At 45.5% G+C, this 22,721-nt stretch overlaps 1 protein-coding gene across 7 annotated transcripts in view; it reads right to left on the bottom strand.

Moving 5' to 3' along the window:
- Positions 1-2,616: 2,616 nt before the first annotated feature.
- Positions 2,617-22,721, bottom strand: part of L3MBTL4 (L3MBTL histone methyl-lysine binding protein 4) — a 476,247-nt gene continuing 456,142 nt past the window's right edge. For 4 of the 7 annotated variants that reach the window (XM_034943563.3, XM_034943565.3, XM_063597295.1 and 1 more), the window contains 3 exons: positions 17,219-17,388; positions 7,935-7,997; positions 2,617-4,287 (listed from right to left, as the gene is read on the bottom strand). In XM_034943563.3, the coding sequence (XP_034799454.1) occupies positions 4,120-4,287; positions 7,935-7,997; positions 17,219-17,388 (401 nt within the window). In that variant the 3' untranslated portion in view covers positions 2,617-4,119. The remainder of the gene's footprint in view (positions 4,288-7,934; positions 7,998-17,218; positions 17,389-22,721) is intronic. The other 3 variants (XR_004667534.3, XM_055102572.2, XM_055102573.2) reach the window with 3 other exon arrangements.

Genomic DNA, 22,721 nt, shown 5'->3' with positions numbered 1-22,721 from the left:
TCATAGGAAGAATATATAAGAATTCTGAATATTTAAGAATCAATTAACAATTATATTCTTCATGAATATATTTATAAGAGTGTTTTTAAGAGGAATATTTACAAGAGAAAATATTCACAAAGAATATATTCTCAAATATTAAGAATATATTCATAGGAACACTTCATAGTCTAGAACACATTCTTCAGCCTTAGGAATTGCAGAGACAAACTGAATATTCCTTAAAATGAAGCAAAATTCAACATTCCAAAAGAAATAAGTAAATATGGCAAGTCAGTCATGTGCTGGGTGGTTAAGACTGACTTCTACAACAAGACAAGGTGTTGTAGGACTCAGGGTTCAACCCTGGGCCTCAGCACTTTCCATGATCCTTCACTGCCTCCAACTCTTACTCAAAAGATGGAGATTCTTTGGACAAAGATGACTTGTCCAAGAAATCCCAGGTGTATTTGAAAGTCAGTGCTGAGCAAAAGAAAGCTGTCATGACTTGGAATCCTGTGTTAACAACGAGTCAATGTCTTTTGCTGTCACTCTTAGAAATGCTTTGGTACGTGGGGTCTACAAGGTCAGGAATTCTAATCACAGGGGAGAAGCGGTGTTCAAAGATTGTGAATGATAGTTTTTTTTTTTAATATCCTAGGGCTGCTGGAAGTGAGAGAAATTTTTTTTTTTTTGCAAGAGTTATCTAAAATTACGGGCTTTCAAAGACTCTAGTCTCAGAAGTCCTAAGCTCCCTTAGGATTCATGCTAATGATCTAATTTCCAGCATCATGGTGTGTACTTATGACTGTGATGTACAAATGGTCCTTGGGGGGAACTCTTTCTAATAACCTGGAAGTTCGTGTTTCTTGAAGCCCTGTTGATAATTTTTTCCTTTGTCCCTGACTCAATTCACATTCCAGGGGATCAGGAAAAGAGGAGCAGAGTTAGAGGCTGAGGCTGTGCCCACGAGCAGCAAGGTCTTCAAGCCACCTGTGCCATTTCTGGGTGCTGCTTGGCCCCTGAGTGGTGGGGGTCCTCCTGGCAGAGTGAACAATCTCAACTCTTATGTTGCAAACCTTCCTGCAGAGCATCAGGAGAAGGGGAAGGGAGCTGGGTGGAGGAAGCTGGATGTAGGTGGTCCAAGGCAGTTGGGGCCCCTTGACAGCACCCCAGGGGCTCCTCCAAACATGAGTGACACCTAGAAGAGTGGGCCCTGCGGGGTCCTTGAAGGCTGTGTCAGGCTTGATGCAAACGTAAGGGGTTTGTTCCAGGAGATTCCTGGAAGTCTGGTCTTCCGTTGACTTAAAGGAATGGATTTTTGTTCCTGTTGTTTTCCTGATGCCTATTTAATGGCTGCTGTCAGGTGTCAGCACCTTATATGTGCTGTTTACACTCACATCCATGCAGACATCCGCAAAATAAAATTTTACAAAACCCTGGAGAAGGTATTATTTTCTCATTTATAGAGAGGTTACACCTATTTAGGAAGTTGCAGAGCTGAGATTTGCATTGATTTGGGTTGGCTCGCTTTGTTCATTGATACAAGAAATCACTTACTGTGTGCCAAGTAAGTGCAAGATCCTATGCTAGGTGCTTAGAATAAATGATGTGCATGCCAGACCCAGTCTTTGTCCCCTCAGATCTTCTAGGCTAAGGATGAGAGACAAGTAATAACAACAGTGAACAGCAATGCAACGGGGAGGAGCAGGCTGCTGTGGGGCTCTTAAGTGAGTCAGGAACCGCATAGTGATGGAGTCCAGAAAGACTAGTGAGAAGTGGGAATAGGAGGGGTGAGATGGCCTCAGGCAGAGGACCCACAAATACAAAGTGGGGCCTGGGAGCAGGGTGAGTTTGGAGAAATAAAGAAGCTCAGTGCAAATCCAGCCTGGATGTGGACAGGAACAGAAGATGTCTAAAAGGTGGGCACTGGCTGGGTTGTGATGTCTGCAGTGTGCCAGGGCCTGCCTGGGCCAGCTCTCCAGTGCTGTCTGCACATCTCCTCCTAACTCCAGTGATTTTGTGTTGGTAGAAGAAGAATTCTACCACAGAAAGGGACAAAAAGGCAGGTGATTTGAGTTTCCAGGCTGGCTGAGCAGCTGCTCTGATGATGGCGTCGTTCACTTGGTAAGGAGTATTAGAATGGAGGGATCAAAGCTCCCTGTTGAATACCTCAAGGTTGAGGTGCTTGAGTGACAACGTGGGGGTGTCTGGCAGGCAGCTAGATACCTGGATCGATCCCTTTCTGTCTGATCACACTGTCTCCTAGGAGCACAATAGTTCAACTCCATTTGATTTGGTATTATGCAACCTGTTCGAGGCCCTACTGCTGAAATGACATGTGTTAGATATACAAACCACAAATCTCAGGTCTTCCATGGAACCTATACAATAAGCAATTTTGAGGTTTTTATTAATTTTAAAAGCTCCCATTTAATCTCTCAAATTATTAACACCTAAACCTGCTTCCCTTGGGAAATATATCCCAAGAAAGACAGCACTCAAAAATGGCTGACTTCCTTGCTAGCTAATGTGGGCCGTTACCTCTGTTCTTCCATGGCTGACAAAAAACAGACTCCATGCTGTGGCATGGGCACAGGTCATAACAACATATGCATTAAGGTAGTGAGGTATAAATTTTGTTTTCTCTGTTTATTATCATTTAAAATATATTAAAATTTTAACATGGCAGAAGCAGGAATTTTACTTGCACATGGCAGTCTACAAAAAGCAAAACAACAAACAAAACTCCACAGAAACAAAATTTACATCAACCAATAATATATTAAAATTCCATTTAGGTAAAGATCTAAAGAAATGTTATATATGCACACCTCTTAGAGTTTGTTTATTTTCTTCAGTGAAAAAAAAATGTAAAGCTTGAGAAATTCTCCAAGCAGAATCAACTTTCTTAAACCTTATCATTCTTAATGAAGCAAGTGGACATAGAACCTCTCCCTCTTTCTCCCCACCCACAAATGGTGTCTCTCCACTTCTGGGAGAGTATTTGTAGCTGTTACTACCTGTAAAAGTAGTAAGAAGTGTCAGAAAAGAGGTACTTGTCTTTCAACACTGTGGGACTGATTCCACACAACTTAAGCCTCCGATACAATCACTTACAAAAAACAAATAAGGCCTGACAACAAATCGAAATGTTTCAAACAAAGAATAAGTACCACGCTCCCTACTTTAGAGATCTTCCCTTTGAATAGTGTGTCTCCATTTGTAAAGATGCACACAGCCCCAGATGTAATATAACACAGCTCCTTATTACAGGGGTTCTGGCAGACTGCAGTGGAAATGAGTCAATTCTGAAACGCCCTTCAGAGTGGGAGCAGGGAGGAGTTCTGTGCAGGTGAGCGTCTGGCCCAGCAGCCACACCAGTGTTAGGACAGGGTCCCCTGAGGCCCCGCTGATGGTGGAGGGTCCTCAGAAGGGTCTCTCCAGCTTTTGGAAGTGCCCACCTGACCGTCCTCTCGTTACTCCTGGCTACTCTCCTTTGTGGAGGCTCCAGGAAAGCTTGGGAGCACAACCAAGAAATGGTTAATGGAACAAAAAGGAGAATTAATGAATCATGAAAACATGTGCTTATTATTATTTTTTAGAGATTCACACTTTCCTGAGTAAAGTACACAAAAATCTCACATGAAGTCTTTTGAAAGCACCAGGCCTCTAGCTCTTAGACTAGCTGTGCTCCATGGCAGATCTGAGCCAAGCTCGATGTTGTTCTGGTAAAAACATTAACGATGTATTCATGAACACTGCTTTTCTAATATTTCACCACTTGAGAGTGTTATGCTTGCAAGATGGAAAATGGTTTCTTTTCTGGTGACGGAGAAGAATAAAGGTGGATATGTGGGCTTCTTTGGTCTGTCTTGCAAACAAATTAGAGCTGAACAGATCCCACCAAAGATAACAATGTTCGTAAACCAAACCCACAGATGGGCCTAAGCCTCTGAGTCATTGGCACTAGACCAGTCATCAAAATCCTCTAAACACGTAAACAAATCACAGACACTTTAAAATGTCCAGATTCAATGTGGATACGGCCATGGGGACATTCACATCAAATTAATGTGCTCCACTTTTATTGCTGAAAGAGCGCAGGTCTTGGTGCCAGAGGAAGTTCAGGGAGCCCATTCATCCCCTGACTTCTTGGCCTGAGGCAATGTCTTCTTCAGGGAGTTCCTGGGAATGCCTGAACATCAGGATAGAGTTGTAAATCTTCAGTGCTGGGCCCAGTTTGATCTTCATCACTTTGACAATGTCCGTCTGTGTCAGAAGCAGGAAGGCTTTGCCATCGATCTGCTGCAAATACATAAGTAGACACAAATAAAAATGTTTTGTCACGGAAGCCTGTTTACTCACCAGCAACACTTTGGTTCTGAGTGTGACGTGGAACCCGTCATAGCCTCCGTGTTGAGCTCACCAGTGAGAGAGAATGACGGTAGCTCTCACTCAGCTTAGTTACAACCATTGCTCCACTCCAATTCTTTCTTCTAGAACTTTGAAGTTAAATTGAAAAGATGCTCATGCTGTTAAATACGAATTCAATATACACGAACTGTTCCCAGGCTACATTTCTATTGTTGTCTTTTAAAAAGGTTGGCTTGAATTTGTATCAAGAGCCTTAAAACCAAGTAAATCTCCAGGAATTTTTCCCAAGAGAATAATGTGCAATGTGTATATGCTAGTATTATTTATAACACTGAAATCTTGAAAGCAACCCAGTGTTCCCAATAATATCAGAAGTAAATAATACTATAGTCAGAGTGGGCTACTATGCAGTCACCCAAAATCAACTCTCTTGAAACATTTAATGATTTAGGAATTTATTTTTGTAGATCAGTAAACAACAGAACATGGTATATGATAGAGAAAGATTTCAGTTTTACTTTGTACAATTAAACATGCATGGCTGCATGTATACATATGCATATTTAAAATATTCTGAAGTCTTTACACCAAATGTTAACTGAAATTGTCTTTGGATGTAGAATAGTGGTTAGTTTTTATTTAATCCTTTCAACTTTCCTGTATTTAAATTTTTTAAAGAATACATACCATTATAAGCAAAAATACATATAAAATAAATGTTTTATTTATTAAACTTTAAAAATACATTTCAAAACTTGCACAGAATGATTCCTGGCTCCAGATGAACAAGATCTGGGGCTCTGATGTATGGCATGGGTGGTAATGGAAAGAGTGAATTTGACTTTGGTAATCATCACGCATTGTATATGTATATCAAATCATCACATTATACACTTTGAATATATTCAATCTTGTTTTGACAATTAAATATTTTTAAATTAAAAAGATATTACAGCATGAAAGTAATAGCTTCCCCGAGACTCACAGGATGGCAGTGGCCACCGTGTAGGCTGCTTTCCCCAGCTTCTGGATGCCCCAGTGACCTCAGCACAACTCCTGGGACTGCTGCAGTGTCTCTGATTGACACAGCCTGGCTCAGATGATTCCTGGCTCCAGAACCAAGAAGGCAGGAATGGAAGGGTTTTCTATGGAAACATTCTTCCACGAACTTAGAACTGTGGTTCTAAACCTTTTCAAATTTAATAATACAAACCCCAGCCAGTCATGGTGGCTCATGTCTGTAATCCCAGCACTTTGGGAGGCTGAGGTGGGCAGATCAATTGAGGTCACGAGTTTGAGACCAGCCTGGCCAACATGGTGAGACCCCCGCCCCCACTCCATCTCTACTGAAAATACAAAAATTAGCCAGGCGTAGTGGCATGCGCCTGTAGTCCCAGTTACTCAGGCAGGAGAATTGCTTGAACTTGGGAGGCAGAGGTTGCAGTGAGACAAGATCATCCCAATGCATTCCAGCCTGGGCAACAGATAGAGACTCCACCTCAAAAAAAAAAAAAAGAAGGGAAGAAGAAGGAAAAAGAAGGAAGGAGAAGGAGGAGGAGGAGAAGGAGGAGGAGGAGGAAGAGGAGGAGGAGGAGAAGAAGAAGAAGAAGAAGAAGAAGAAGAAGAAGAAGAAGAAGAAGAAGAAGAAGAAGAAGAAGAAGAAGAAGAAGAAGAAGAAGAATCCTGTAGTGTCAATGTCTCATTGATAGAATTACCCTGGGACCCCAAGGGTAGCGTTTTAAAGTTATAATATTTAAAAAAGTTTTTAAAACCTTCATGTGCATTTATGATATATTGTCTGATAAGGACTCATCCATCTAGAGGAGGAAACACTTTTTCCCTCGGAAAAGGCATTTTCCCCAAGGCAGAGGAGAATGAGCCTACATCCATACCCTGACCTGGCTAAGCTCCAGCATTTTCAGGCAAAGATTGCTGTCCAAATACCCCATTGTCCTAAGAATAAGGTCGTGATGGTGACGAGAACAGCTAACATTTATGGAGCTACAGTAATCTATTATATGGGTTTGATCCTCCTGATAACCCTGTAATATAGGTGAGGAAACCTGGAATTGCAAGCTTAATGACTTGCCCAAGCTCACGCAGCTTCTAAGGGGCAAAGTTGGGATTTCTGGCAGAGCTTGTTGGAGCCCAGAGGAGACCTTCTGCTATATACTGCTGCCTTTATTAAGTCCCTACTTTGGGACAAGAACAGGGCTCGGTGCTTCAAACATGCTCATCCTAATCTTTAAGGACCCCTCTCGTAAATCTGTGTTTCAGAGAGAAGGGATAAGAGGGGTTCAGCAATCTGCCTAAAGTGACAGTACTGGTCAGTGAGTGCCAAATATAAGCAATTCAACCTGCAAAAAGCCACTCCCTCTTACCCTACGTGGACAGACTTGAGGACAAAGCAGGCCTTGATCATCGCTACCTGCAGAGTGGACTGTATGTGTGAACGTGGCCAACTATGCCCAAGCCATGCTGAGCTCAGGCAGAGCCAGGCGAACCCCACATGTAGCAGCTACCCAGACTGAGGCTATCTGACCTTGATGCTGAGTTCCTCTACTGTGCTCGGAGGGGTCCAGAACCCAAAACTCAGCACTTCCTTAACTCATGCATGCTCTGAACCTGAGAGAGGGAGAAGTATGTGCTGCCTTTCAGTTTCTATGAGGATGGTTTTCTTGGAAAGTTCTAGAGCAGCGATGGAGGCTCTGAGCTCTCAGATGGATATGAGCTGGAATCCGACTTTTCTTGCCCTTTTCTTGCTCTGCCTCACCTTCCTGGGCCTGAGCTTCTTCATCGGTAAGCTGCCATTGTAGTGTTGTCACAAGGATCAAAGGATAATGGTTGTAAAATGCTTAGCACCATGCCTGGCACATGGCAAGCCCCTGATACACAATCACTGGGATTAGTATGTGCATCATTCTGTAGCTGGTCCAGTCTCTTCCGGGGCCCCTATAGCTATGGATACTAATTCCAGGAAATATGCGAAGCAGTTCAGTACATTCCCAACCAAGAGGGGACGGGAGATAGAAACCCCGTAGAAGGATTTGGGGCTTCTCTGGAAGCAAATGCAGGGCAGGGATAGATAGGAGGGTCCCATGCTGACTTTGGAGCAGACAAATCCCCAATCTTTCCCAGGTGCAATCCCAAGGGAGGATTCCTGCCTTCCCGCAAATGGCTTCAAGCCACCAATGGAGAGGCCTCATGACACTGATAGGTATTAATTAATTATCTTGTTCATTTACTCTTCCAGCAAATAGTATATGTACTGAGCATGCTGTATGCACCAAGCACCATGGCATTCTGCAACAAAACCTAGCAAAATGTAAGAGGACTGAAGGCGAAGACTGGCCCAGCTTGGTCTCACACTGCATAATTGGGCTGTATTCCTGCTGGACCTCCTTTCTCTTGCTGCCCCCAAATTGTACTTATTTACACTTAAGTAAATGAAAACAAAACACTTCTGGGTCTAGAAGTATAGAAATACATATATATATATATATATATAATATATATACACACACACACATATATATATACACATATATATATATTTATATAGTTTTTGCATCTCTTACCTCTTTCTTAAAGCACTTGGCATGCTCTTCACAGCCCAGAAGAGACTGTACAAACTCAGCCACCTACAGTGCAAGATGAAAAGCCTAATTTAATACATGCACCTGAAATAATTTGGGGGTTGCAGTAATCCAACGTTTAAGTAAAATATACTTAAAATCTCTCAAACTCTTGGGAATTAAATAGTAACTATCAAGTTGCATTAGCATTTGTCAACTCAGAAATTAGACCAGCCCCCAGTATTTTTTCTGTCCTCTTATTACCGGGCTGACCTGCATAGGGTTATGGTTATAATGATGACAGTAACAGCCTCCATATGTGAAGCTCTGGCATTCTTCAAGCTTCTGCATCTGATTCTCCTGACTCCCCCATGGGGTCGGTGAGGGCGAGGCCAGTGGTCTTGTGCAGCAGTCATCACAGCGACCATCAGGAGTGAGGACCTGCTCACTTACCTTTAAAAGGCAGATCCGAAGGCAAGGCCTTCTCCTGCTCATCTCTGTGGCCCAGTCCCTTACCTGGAGCATGGTGAATCACAGGAGATCAGAGAATCTATGTGGAGCTGAATTCCCACATAAATGATGAAGCTAAAGCCCAAAGAGGTTCAGTACTTACCCAAGGCCACATACGGTTGATAAGTAGCAGAGATATTTTGGAATTCGGGTTTGCTATCTCTAGGCCCTAAGTTCTGGAGAATCAGTCTCTTCATTTCAACTTCCCACCCTCACCATGCCCCCACATGCCCCCAGATATCCTTTTAATAAGAGAGAGCTCAGGCAAAGATCTGGCTATCAGCTCGGGAAGCCACTGAGTGTTCCTAATAGATACCTTTGGGAAGCCGATTGAACAAACCTGATAAAGGGTAGACTCCCAACAGCAGAAATGACAACTGAGTGGTCTGCACTACTGGCTAGCTCCAGTCCTGTCGCAGCATGGGATGAAAGGCAGGCTGAAGTGCAACAGTAAATGTAATCTCGGGAGGTGATACTTCTCTGGGAACTGTTTTGCTTGTTTTATTCTTTTTGGCTCTCTGCTTCTTGTGTCAACCGAATTGTGTGTGCTGGCCCTTCTCCTCTCCCTGGTTTCATGGGGAAGGTTCTCGAGGCTGGAGAGCACAGTTATCAACACGTCCCACCCTCAGAGAGCTCTGTGAGCACAGGCTCCCTCCAAGCCTCTCCAGGAGAAGTCAGCAGACGCTGCCCCTGACGGTGCAGGAGACAGCACCAGGTGTTTGCTGATCCCAGGTGACAGAGCAGTCAGGGCCAACTCCCTCAGGGCGTACCCTAGGGCTGGACACCTGTGCCCCCTCCTGAGCTCTGTCCCCTGTGGTCTCACAGCTATATTTAGTCTGTGCAAATGTGAAGAGTTCAGAATATCTTTTTTTAGGAGTGATCAGCATGTCCATGTCTGCTTTACTCACCCCTGGTGCTACAAATACATTCATGAGTCAGTTTACAATCTTCACCTAAAGTTTGGAGTGATAAGGATTAAAACAAACAAACAAAAAAACCTCCCACACCAGCCATATTGTTGTCATGCAAGGACACCTCCAAGCTCCAGGAGCATCTGTGCTAGTGAGTGCCTCTGCTGGCCCGGGCTCTTAGTATTATGAGCTAATTCACCTGAGAATCTGACACTCTGGCAGTTCAGGCAGAGGAAGCCGAGTCTGTTTGTTGGGCTAATACAGTTTTCTTGTTCTAGGTGAGAAGGAAGCATGTAGAGCACGTGCTCAGTATTTGCTGGGAGCTAGTGAAAGCTGTGGAATGCCGCTGGTCAAGCTGCAGAGACAGGGCAACTGGGGCAGGTGATGGCAGTGGCAGTGCTGTTGGTGGCAGATGGCTGGGGCCCAGGACGCTGAGGGTGGCCTGGCTCTGTCATTCCTCAGACAACTGTGCTGGCCATATATACTCCAACCCTGTCTATGTGTGAGGCCTCATGCTGGCTGCTGGAAGAGCTGCCCTGGGAGCTGGTTGTGCTTGAATTTTCAATGAGTTGATTTGATTAGCGGTGGAGGATTGAGGGGAACAGGGAGGACAGGAAAGCTTATCACTGACTACAACATGTGTTCAAACGTGCTAACACCCTTGAGAGAGGTAGGAAGGCTATGGGTGTTAGGAAGGGACTGCACAAATCTTGGGTGGGACTTCAGGAAGGACATCAGGAAGAAGGGGGTCCGTGAGAGGTTCACTGTTGGATTCATAGTATTTCCACCACGGCGATTTGGGGTGGATGTACGGGGAAGAAATTCTAGGCATAGAGAATCCCAGCAAACCCCAAAGCAGGACAACACAGGGCCAAAGGGTGGGTGTGAGCAGCAGGAGGAATACAGTTTGGCTGAGCTGAGGAGTAGACAGGGAGTGGCGGGAAGAGGGGAGGGCCACATGGTTCCAGGTGTGGGTCTGTACTTCCTCCACAGCAGTGGGGAGCCCTGAGCCTTGGCACTCCACCGTGGTGGGACGCTGGAATCCTCTGCAGAGCTTTCAGGCTGACTGCAGTCCAGGCATCACGCCACACAGATGATAAATTAATGGAGTTGGATTGGGTCCAAGCACTGGGTAGACATTTTTAGAGCTTCCCAGTTGGTTCCAGTGTGCACTGAGGGCCAAGGACCACAGCGCTGCAGGAAGCTAGAGAAATGGTCCAGCAGGGTCTGTACAGACTCATGCTGAGCCTCAGGGCTAGGCAGGGCAGGAATCAAAGATGAGCGCAGGAAAATGCTGTAAAGCCAAGTTCTTCAACCTCAATACTGACACCTCGGGCCAGGTAATTCTTTGCTGTGAGGGCTGTCCTGGGTGGGGTGGGATGTTTAACGGTATCTCTGCCCTCTACTCACTAGGTGCCAGTAGGAAAGTCCCCTTCTCAGTTGTAACAACCAAAAATATGCCCAGATATTGCCAAATGCCCCTGGGGGGCAACATTGCCCCAGTTCTTCTGCTGGGCTCACTTTTTCATAGTGTCATAGGAGGAAATAATAGAAATAGAGACAAGGGACCAGTAACTAGCTAACGACCCATGTTTTGTCGGATGTCAACCACTCACTGCAGTGGGAAAGCCAAGTCAGCACAGGGACAGTGGCTTCCCCACTGGTAGGGAAAGAAATGGTTGGTTAGAAACATGGTCTCTTTTCCATACTTGCCCAAAGGACTGTTCACAGCAGAAGTGTTGCAAGTTGCTTTGATGGTTTGCCTATGTTAAACTGTCCTTTTCTGGGCAAACAAAAAAAGGACCACAGTCTCCCTTCTCAGTATCATTAGCCAAGAAATCATTGTCAATGTCTGAAAGGTAGACTGGATTTTTTTAAAGGAATAAATAATGTGTTAAACCAAAGCGTCAACAGAGCAGACGCGGCCCTGCCCCGTGGTGGCCTCCACCTGGCCCGCAAGCAGCACCTGCCGCCTCCACCTCATCCTCCACCTGGCCACCCTCCTCGGCTTCACACTCCTCTGAAAGGCTCTGCCATTTTGGAAAGAGATTCCCATTTGATTCAGCCTATCTGTCTTTTTCCAAAGTAAGGAAAAAGTTCCATGAACTGTATTAAGCAGACTTCTCTGGCCAAGAATTTTAAAATATGCAAAGGCCTTGATTCAGTATTATTAGTCGGTAATTACTTCCCCTACAAATAAATTGTATTTTGAGCTTTCATAGAAAGTTCTGCCGCGGATTTTCTCAGTGAAAGTGGTGAGCTTTAGCATAGAATAGAGTAATATCAAGAAGTTTCCCTCTCATTCTCCCTTTAAAAGAGAGAGATTTTTTTTCCTCAAGTTTGTGGTAAAATGTGGACAGCTGTCCAGAGGGGCATGACCTCTGCAGAAGAGGAAACGACCATCCACTTGCCCTGCACCCACAGAAGCCATGGCAGTGGGGTCATCTCCTTTTTCAAAGGGGGTGATCATGCTGTTGGAGCCCAGTGGGTGGCCTGGGCCTTGGCTTTGGCTCTGGGCAGCACCCGGTGGCATGGGGGCTGCCACGCGGGTGTCTCCCCTTGGCCTTGGCTCTGGGAGGTGTCCCCCACAGTGCTGTGACCACTGACACACCAGCACTTCCCACATTCTCAGGCACGCAGTGTCCTACAGCTAAAATCCCTGTTTTGTTTTGGAAGGACACTGAGAAAGTTAATTCTAAGTATGAGACAGCAGTTTGGGGAGACTGGGAGGGATGACACTGCCCAGGCTCTGAGGGGAGCCCATCCTGCCAGCCGACCTCACTTCCCCCACGACCTACTTTCCCTGGCATCATCGCTGGAGCTCAGCAGGACTCATGTTCTTCCGTGGGGCTGCCGCTGCTTTAAATCTTTCCAAATGCTGGTGTTCTCTATCTCGCTGAGCCTGTAGATATGTGCCTGACTCTACTGGCTAATCGTCCACTGGGGACCATGTTTCCAGCCTGGGTCTTATTTTTTAACAGCAGAGTTTATTTGCCCTTTTTTTTTCTAAGGGCCCAATTGTATAAGGCTGCTCTGCTTATTAGCAATACCCCGAATTTTTCAAATCACCCCTTCCTGTGTAAAGCCTGCTTTTAAAGTGACTGCCATCTTTCAAAGTTAATGAACATTTAGGGAGCACTTGGTTGAGGCTAGGGCAATTTATATGTGGTGCTTTAAGAAGTGTTTTTTAATAAGAGAAATAAAAGTACCCATACGTGCACCAAGCATACCTGAGTCATACCCAGGGTGGTAAATGTGCACACCACATATCACGCCCTGCCTGCCCGCGTGTGCCTAGACATATATACCTGGCAGAATCAGGGAACAGACTACATAAAACCCACCTGCCTATTCATTCATGAACTCATCTACTCACTCGAACATTTGTCAAACACCTCTTCTGTGCGAGATGCTTTGAAATAAGATAGCAAAAGATTCAGAGATATCAAAATATATGAAACTATATTAGTCCCTACTCATAAAAGCTTATACTCCTGTACAAGATATTTTCATGACCCAGAGTAAGACACATACTTTACACCTCCACAACTTATCACATGCGCACACCCACACACATCCCTCACCAAAGTTTAGCAAAGCAACAATCCTTATAACCTATGAAGTGCTCTCATCTCGTCTGGTCTTTCATTTTATAACCACGAAGTTGACTTCAAAGCCTACCTACACTTTGAAAGACACCGCTCTAAGAGAGACAGCCATAGTAACAAAGGAGTTAAGAGGCAGCTCACAGCTCTGTGGAGTGTTACAAAGGCCCTGCGCCAGCCTCTCTTCACAGGTGGCATAAGCACAGCAGAGGTCTTCCTCCCAGGCCAGGAAGGCAGATAAAGAGGCTGTGCTTTCACGTCACCTTCTGCTGCAGACACGCTGTTTTAAGTCTTCCCGAAGGATGCCCAGTTCATTCCAACACGCCCCATCCCTGGCTGCGGAGGCTCCTCTCCGAAACACCCAGTGCTGACAAAGCGCAAAAGCACCCCTGAGCCCCCACCAGTCCAGCTCAGCCCTGAACTGCCATTCACATCATTGCTGCCCTGCTCGTCATTTTTACTGTGGCCGCTCTAAGCAGCCCCACACTCTGCTGTGGGTAGGTACTCACTGGGGGCCCCTAAGTAGCTCCCTTATTTTCAAAGATACAAATACAGCAATCACAAAGCCCCCATTTTCAACCCATCAAAGACTATTCCTGAGGACCTATGTTGGTACTGGGAAATGTGCTGTAGTGTGTGAGGACATGGAAGGAAATTCAGGATGCGGTCCTTGTCCTCAGGGCATCTAGTTGGGGAGACAGCAAGACTAAGATATGCTCAACAGTAGGGAATAATGAAAATGGTTTTCCCTGGAGTGCATCCCTGACGGAAGACAGGGTTATGGAAGCAACAGGTGCAGGAGCATTGTATGCGAGGCACTTAGACTTTCCCATGGCTCGTATTTTAAATCTAGAAAAGCTGTAAGGCCTCTCCCAGCAGCAAGGGCTGAGATTCCACCTGTACCCACAACAGAGAACTAAAGACCGGGGCTCTCATCTTCCTAACAGCTTCTCTTTCTCTGGTAGTCCTTCTGAGATCTTCTCTGTCCTAATGACACTTTCAGCTAGATCAGCTACTTCCCTTGAATCACCTCCCAATCTCGTGATTTTGTTTCTGTTAAGTGCCACACTTGAAATCTGTCCAATCACGGCTCCCATTTCCTAGTCACTGCTAATGTCCCTAACAGTGGTGTCTATTCTTATTGCATAATCGCACCCCTGAGAAGTTAATAAAAGCTCTGGCCCTTATGCATTAAAAATGCATATACTGTACACAATTTTTCCCAATTCCCTGAGGCACAACTCCAGGAACCCAGCCTCAAAACCCAACCAGCTCTGACACCTGTCCTGCTGCACCGCACACTCTGGTTTCATCTTCCCCTGACACCCGGCTTCCAGGGACTCCTTGGAAGTCAGTGCCCCTTTGCAGCTCCTCTTTCCTCTTTCTAACTGGGGCCCTGCCGACCCATCCTTACCCTATCTCTGGACACTCACACCCTTGGGAAATGCACCTTGGTAACCTCTGCCTGCAGCCTTTAAGGGCACCCATCTTGAGTTTATGTCCACTGGGACATCTCTATATCCACTACTGTGATTCACAGGGACTGCTAACCATGAGTCACGTGTCCAATAATGAAGTCATCATGTTATCCTCCTGGCCCCAAACTGGACTCTGCCCCAAATTTCACTTCTAATGGCATCACTCTTTCCCCATTCCTTCAGATGAACTCTTTGGGTCTTTCAGCTCTCACATATTATTACCCCAATTAAGTACTAAACCGTTTAGTGCCGAGACTATAAATGGAATGGCATTTGGCACATCTCACTTTTTCTTCTTCTATGTCTGATCTACCTCCCTGTGCTACTGCCTGTGCCTTTGAAATGTCTATTGAATCTGAGTTCTTTTCTTGGCAGCGCCCCACCAAGGCCCTGATGGTTCCATTTCCTGGGTGTCTCCTTCTCCTCCACCTCTTCTCACCTTATTCTCTACAGATCTGTGCAATTCTCATCTTCCTGAAACGCCATCTTCACAAAGTGACTTTCCGCATAAGAACCCAGAACGGCTCTGTCCAGCAGACTGTGGGCTGTGCACACCCTCTGCCCTGCCTCTGAGGCCTTTCACACCAGGCCCATCTCCCGGTCCTGGGTCACTTTCCTCTGTGCCCGGGGCCACAATGAGCATGGTGGGCAGGAAGTCAGCTCATGGCCTGGTTCTGACTGTGGCCTGATGCAAGTCACTTCGTCTCTAGGTATCTCAACTTCCCCATGAGTAAAATGGGAAAGTGAGTATCCGCCTTACTGTCATTATATTCATATAGCTGGTTTATCATGATTAATGCCTGCACAGGGCGTGGTGCACGTCTGCCATCACTAAGTCTGTGAAACTCACTTCCATGCAACCGCCTCTGTTTCCCCATCAACTGAAATGGCTTCCCTTCTTTGTTTCTGATTAGATAAATTCCATTTTTTTTCAAAATTCAGTTCACAATTGATTTCCTTGTCATTCAACATTCATTCAACACACATTTACCAGGTGCCTATTAAGTGCAGAGTGTAGTGAGGGGTTCTCAAGATGTCATGCCAAGTGAGTGCAAGGTCAGGCCAGAGTGCAGATGCCCTGCCAGAGGTGACCTCTGGCTCAGACCGAGGATCCGCAAGAGTTAGAAGTGAGCATGGAGCCCCAGGCTGCTGCTGGCAGTGGGCAGAGTGGGAGAAGGCGGGACTGTTTGAGTGTAAGAACAGGCCGGGGCAGCAGGACTCCCTGGGGCAGGAGGGGAGGGCAAGAATGGCAGGACAAGCAAGGGCGGAAAAGGGGACTTCACGGCTTGTGAAGGGCGCCAGGGGGAGCCTGGGATTGTTGTAAGCTGGGCAGAGACATGCCCAGAATTCTGCCTTCTCCACCACGTTCCTCACGATCTGGACTCTGTTGCTCTGCACACACAGGTGGGAGTGGAACTGGGGCCATGATGCCAGGGGGCCATGAGCCCAGCGACAAAGAGTGCAGAGGAGACACACTCAGTGTCTCCAATTTCTGGGTGGGCTTTGGCCTGCCTGTTCCTTGGCCCAAGGCTGGGAAGGCGGACTTAAACCAAGATTAAGCTGACTGAAGTAAGTGCTCCAGGAACATTGTGTGACTAATTTAATTGCAGCTGTAGCTCTAATCTTGCCCTCAGAGTGACCCAGGGTTTTCCTTCACTTAAAAAACAGTTTCTCTAAGGCCTGACTAGTAAAAACAGTATCTTTATCAAAAGGAATTACAGGTAAGTGGTACATTCCTTAAATAATACATTTTAAATATGAAGCATTTCTACAGCATTATTGTAAAGCAATGGGGCTTAACTGTTCCTTATTAATAACCAATATTGAAGCTAGGCAAGGTGGCTCCTGCAAGTAATCCCAGTGCTTTGGGAGGCTGAGGTGGGAGAACCGCTTGAGGCCAGGAGTTCGAGACTAGCATGGGCAACATAATGAGACCCCATATCCACAAAACAAAAAAAATTAGCTAGGTGTGGTGGCACATGCCTATAGTCCTAGCTACTCAGGAGGTTGAAGTGGGAGGATCGCTAGAGTCCAGGAGTTCAAGGCTGCAGTGAGCTATGATCATGCCACTACCCTCCAGCCTGGGTAACAGAGCAAGACCTTGTCTCTAAATAAAATAAAATAAAATAAAATAAAATGTAAAATAACCAATATTGTAAGGCAGGTTTATAATGAAATCTGATCCAACTTGCCCCCTCTGTGCAGCTTCTCATACAACGTTGTGACCAAATATACTTTATAAATGAAGCGAAGGTGGGCCTGCTCATCTTGTAGCTTTAGATGAGCAAACCTGCAGCAGGGGCCTGCTCTGCCATGAGTGTGCCTGGATCCCATAAGACCACAGGGCAACTGGCAAATGGATCCTTGAGGTGCAGGATGTCCTGGGCTGGGCACCTTTCCCAGAGCACACGTGGCTAGGATGCAAGCCTCAGATGCTTGCACATTTGTGCTTGCCCAAATTAAATCTCTGATATGGAATTCGAGGCTTAAGCCCCTCTGCTTGAATTAGCCCCAGCTGATAGCTCTGGGCCTCGGGGGGCACTGGAATAAGGCTGCAGAGGGGAGGTGCAAAACCATCTGGGCAAGTGGTGGGCTTTCCTCATCTCCTCAGAATCATATCTGGCTTCTCCCTCTAATTTGGGTTTTAAAGTTTACATGGCAGATGCGATGCCTAAGAGAAAAAGGGCGCTGTCCCAGACATCAAAGAATGGTCAGTGGGCACCTTCCGCCTATTTCTCAGCAGCAGGCACACCCCAGCCCTGGCCCCCAGCAGCTCCACTCACCTCATCCACAGTCCAACGTGCCACTTGGCTGGCCCGGATGTCGGCCACACCTGGAAGCAACTTGCAGTGTTGCTCCCTGCCGAGGGGAAGGTCCCGAAAAGGGTGGGCTGACACCGTGGACATGAACACTGACTGGTGAAGCACCTGCTGCGCCTGCTCCACCGAGTATTCTGTAAGAGAGGTGGGGTGGGGTGAGGCTCAGGCTCCCAGCGAGCAAGCACTGCTGCGTCAGCCCTGCAGTCCAGAGGGCCCAAGTCAGGGGAGGGAAAGTGCAGACACCACCAGAACCCGCGTCTTCTGATCATACAGCATCGCCCCCAAGCATACCCTATGCCACCAGTCTGTTTTTGAGCAGTGGTCATAGAAGACAGATGTTACCCATGCCCAGAAGACTGTGGCTGTGTGCCAGCCACATTCAAATAATATCTATGAGATGCTGTTTGATGGCCAATGAAGGGCTCGCTTGTCACTGCCACTGGCTTCTCTCTCCTTAAATCAGGAGTCAGAGGAATCAAGGAACCATGCAGAATTTGACTACTAAGCAGATTGGCACACCAAACCATCTGGGATGTGTATGTACACAAAGAATAATTTCTTCCTGGAAACAGCCTCATGAGTCTCTAAAGACAGAATGAGCTTCAGTCCACATCTGGCTTCATAAATCCCCTGAGTGATACTGAACATGACATGTAACAAGGGTCCCCATGAGAAGCTGGGTGATATCAGCTGCTGCTGCTGCAGATCCCCAGCAGTGCACCATGACCTCACCTGGCGTGACATCCTGTGGCAGCCAGGGACTTTGGAAAGCAGTGGAAGCTGAGACATGACCTCCCTAACACAGGCACTCTTAGATGGGGTGCTCTTTTCTGAGCAGCTCTGAATGTACCATGGTTATAAAGTACAAAGGACAATGGCTGTTTGTTTGCACAAGATTGGCTGCTGCAACCAAGGAGTGAGACTTCAACGGGATCTCCATGCACTTCAGCCCCACACTTATCAACAGCCTTCTGTGCTGGTTTCCTGTCTTCAAAAGTGACTTTAGTCTTATGTTACATCCCAGCATTTAAGGAAAAGGTCTCAATTCCTTAATTATTTAGTTTAAATCTACAAATGGATAAGGAGCAAAAATATTATAGAGATTTCAGAGAAAACCAATGCCTTTATAAGGACATCTTTTAAGATACTTTCAACACACATTAGCAAAATAAAACTGCTGATATTAGAAGAGACTTTGAAAAGACCACAAAAGGAAATGTTTTAAGCCCTCCAGAAGTCTACCTTTTATAATGCAAAGAGAAGGTTAAATAAGCAGTAGCCACATAATTTAAGATCTATTATGATGGTTTTTGTTTTACTAACAGAATCTGAAAAACCATTATGCAAATATTTCCACCTCAAATTAATTACAGCTTTTAGTAGGTGAGGCTGACGTGTATGATCACAGTCACATATACTCATTAGTAATCAGAAAGGCTAAACTATGAGCGAGCTTGTCCATCACTGGGCTTCTCTGTGCAATACCACTCTCGTGGATCGGAACAGACATCCTCATATTTAACAGTGCTTGCTGTCTACACAGATAAAGAGACAGCAAAATTGCCAGCTTCTCCCCAATTCTTATGCTCCAGGTGCAAGCAGCAGCAAATTCATCTCTAACTGCTGATTGTCCAACACTGACCTTTTTAGTATGTAAATAGGTTATCTCTTCTGTGTAGTTCAGCCAACAGTATGTAAGCCTGCAGGTTCTGAAAGGAAACTTCACATCTTCCTTGAAAAGGCAGTATGTTGGCAAATGTGACTGTTTTTTAATGAAGTTGTCAGGCTGGACAAGAGGCATGTACAAAACAAGCCCTTGAAACCCGGAGTGGGAAAGTCACAGGGTCAGTCTGCAGTTGCAGTGACACAGAAATGATCAAGACCTTGCTGGGAAGCCAGGAGTTAAAGCCCTGCACTCTTAGGGATTAAGACCTGGGCCAAAACTGGGCTGTATTCTGGAAAAGAATAACCACATCACTCAATCAGTCGTTTTTGCTGAAATAGTGTGGACTTAAACTCAACATATATGTATCTCAAACTCATGCCCTGGGTAAATTAATCATGCATAGTTTCCAAAATATATAGGACTCCGAAAAGACACAGTGAATGAATCTTATATATTGGAAGAACAAATATGTCAGGTGATGGTGATTAGATTTCTGTGATTCCCAAATGAAAGCTGAAGTCATTAAAAATGTAAAAGAAAAAAAGACACACAAAAACCGGAAAGCTGTGTGCTCCCCAGCAGGAAAATTTCCCACAGCATAATTCTGGAAGCAAATTATCTGCTTTGGGTGCTGGGGCAGACTCTTGGAAAGACACCTAATGTGTGGTTGAACAGTCCAGGGGCTCCTCAGTCCACTGCTTGCCACTCTCAGGGCTGGTTCTGGGCTCTGGAAGATGACAGATGCGGAATTCAGTTAGTCCAAGTAGCAAGATGGCCTTTAGGTCACAACGAAAGAGATGGAGTTCTAGATTTATGCTGTGCATTTGAACTCAGGTTGGCTTTATATTATCTATGGCTTTTGAATACAGTTACCTGTGTCTCTGTTAAATCAAACTATTTGAAGGGAAGCCTGAATAAAACTGAATTTGGGAGTGCAGGAAAGCTGTGGGGAATAGGCTCTATATGCCAAAGGGAGTCCTGCATGGGCACTGGGGAAAGACCTACAGGCACTTGCTGAGCTGTGGATCCCCTACCTGGGGTTCAGAGTTTTCACTAGGCATAAGGGCTTGTGTCTGTTTACAGGCGACCTCAAGTTCTGGGAAATGCTTGCCAGAATCTGTTATATGTTGAACACAGATAATGTTTTACTATTATCAATTTTACCGTGTCAATTGTACATCATGAGACAGAAAGTTTGAAAGTTGAGCTTTTGAAAACTCATAAAGACCTGCATTGGTCTAGGAGGGAGTCCCTGGATAGGGAATCTGGAATAACCTTTCTGTCATCTCTAAGACATGCCTGGAGGTGACAGTGTCTGTCATGCAGGGCTGGTGTGAGGGAAAAGGAGAAGTTGGCAGAAGGTGCTTGGCAAGGTCCCCAGCGTGTTGTGAATACTCAGTGGCAGGTACTACTTTAACTGCGATTTGCAAACCTCTTGAGGTCAGGATTGAGAAAGGGAAGCAGCCTGATTCTAAATTAACACAACGCAAGACTAATTTGCATTTGGGGAGTGTTTCGCGGGGGCTGTTTTGCCTTCTTTGTACCCTTTAGCAGGTCTAATGTCTTCTACAGCTGATGATTTTGGGGCGGGATAGTCAGGTCTAGCTGAAAAAATGCTTGTGTGTACTTGCCTTGGGAGCTCTGTGGCCTAGTGATCTCCCTACATAATAGCTGAGTGACCTGGGATTAGGTACTTAATTTCTACATATCAAGGTTTTCTAACTCTAAAATGGGGTAATAGGAGGGGGACAAAAAATAATAGAATAGAATAGAATAGAATAGAATAGAATAGAATAGAATAGAATAGAATAGAACGGAGTAAGAGCAAAACTTATACCTCATTGAGTTGTGATTTGGACAGCTCCTGGTACATAACGTGTTCAATACATGTCAGATACTATGTTACTGTTACAAGTTATAAAGGTATTTTAAGTTGTAATGATAGTGAATGTGGGGACATACACCACTTCCAAAGCCAGTGTGGCTAATGTGCCTGAAACTTACAAAATGTGAAATCCGGACTGAGATTCAGGGTCTTGAGGGCCGTGTTCAGATTTCACACCTGAGTGGTCCTGGAATGACAGTGCAGTGGCCACTGAAATCATTTGCAGAAGTCCTAGTGGAAGGAAGTGAGATCTGCCACTGCAGGGTGGACATCTGCTTCCCAGGCAGCCTGTTGCGGATGTGTGGCAACCGTGTCAGATGCTAAAATGCTCTTGGCCTGCCAGCTTAGAAATTATGTGACTGTTGACAGGCTTTTAAAATTTAGGGTGATTTACATTATTTTAAATTCTGTGCATAAAATTACACTTTTGAAAATATCCACTTAAAATTTGCATACATTTTTGTAATATGCGAATATACTGATTTTAGCTTTTTTTTACAAAGCCCAGCACGATGTATGTCACATCAGATACTCACTAAAAAGTTGTTAATAAATTAAAGAACATAAGCTGATGATGAAGGCATAGACCGTTTCCAGAAACCATTCTCATCAAATCAGACAGATCAGATTCTTCTATCTTGGGCACTTTGGGTAAATGGAGCCTTCCAGATTTGATAAGGATGTTTGCCACAATGACAGGGCAGAAGGGTCACTTGTGTACTTCATCCACCAGAGCTGGCATCACAGCCCTGTTTCCACCTAACACAGCTGAGGGACATGAGATGCTTCCCAGTTGCACGACCTCACTGCCGTCGTGACTCCTATCCAGCTCCCCTAAAAGTCAGCCAAGGAAATTCAGCCTGCAAAAGCAGCCCTCCTACTGGAGGTTTTAACATTTTAATTAATCAAAATGTTCTCTGCACCAGAAAATGAAATGTATATGTAATACTGCCTTTGCCTCTAACACCAATGTGACAATAAATAAAGATATCCTTACGTGTAGGATGCCTTCTCCTTCTAGAAAACAGAATACATAAAACTTGTAACGTCAGTGGTTTGTCATTGGGGGATTTGGTTGAAAGAATTGTTTTGCTACCATTTTCCTTGCTATGGGTGTTTCTTTTGGATTTTATGGCCTTTAAAAAAATATATGATGAAGAGCTTAAAGATTTCATTCAAGGTGCTTACAGATATACTGCACCCTCAAGTTTCCAAGGCCAATATGTTCAGATATGTCCAGCTCTGTGTCCAGCTGCAGGGTCCCAAGAGGCCCTGGACCACAGCACTGGAAGACTTGGCCATGGATCTTGAGTCTAGCAGCACTCAGAGAGGAGTAACCCATCTCCAAAGAAAAGTCATTGCTTGCCCTTCCTACAGAGGCAATAAACAACACACTGGAACCTGGTTGATTCCCTGATGAGATGCAAGTCCACTGGTAAGTCTATCTGCCTTTAAAAGTCAGAACGCCACAGCCAGGGGAAGGCCAATTTTTCCAGAGTGCCTGAGACAGCCAGACCTGCCCGTTGTGGACAGCGTGTGACCTAGGGCTGCCTTTCCAGTGAAACGACCAAACAGACTTGCGACACGAGGCAGAGCACCGTCTGCTTCCCATTCCACAGATTAAAAAGAAAAGTATTCAGCCAGGTGCAGTGGCTCGCACTTGTAATTTCAGCACTTTGGGAGGCCAAGGTGGGAGGATTGCTTGAGGCCAGGAGTTCAAGACCAGACTTGACAACACGGTGAGACCCTGTCTCTACAAAAAAGAAGAAAAAATTAGCTGGGCATGGTGACATGCACCTGTAGTCTTGGCTACTTGGGAGGCTGAGGCAGGAGGATCACTTGAGTTCAGGAGGTCAAAGCTGCAATGAGTTATGATCACACTGCTGCATCCCAGTTTGGGTGACAGAGAGACCCTG

This window comes from Pan paniscus, chromosome 17 (assembly GCF_029289425.2).
Source record: "Pan paniscus chromosome 17, NHGRI_mPanPan1-v2.0_pri, whole genome shotgun sequence".
Classification (NCBI taxonomy): Eukaryota; Metazoa; Chordata; class Mammalia; order Primates; family Hominidae; genus Pan; species Pan paniscus.
The sequence above is the reverse complement of the archived record's forward strand: the minus strand, read 5'-3'. Positions and strand labels throughout refer to the sequence as shown.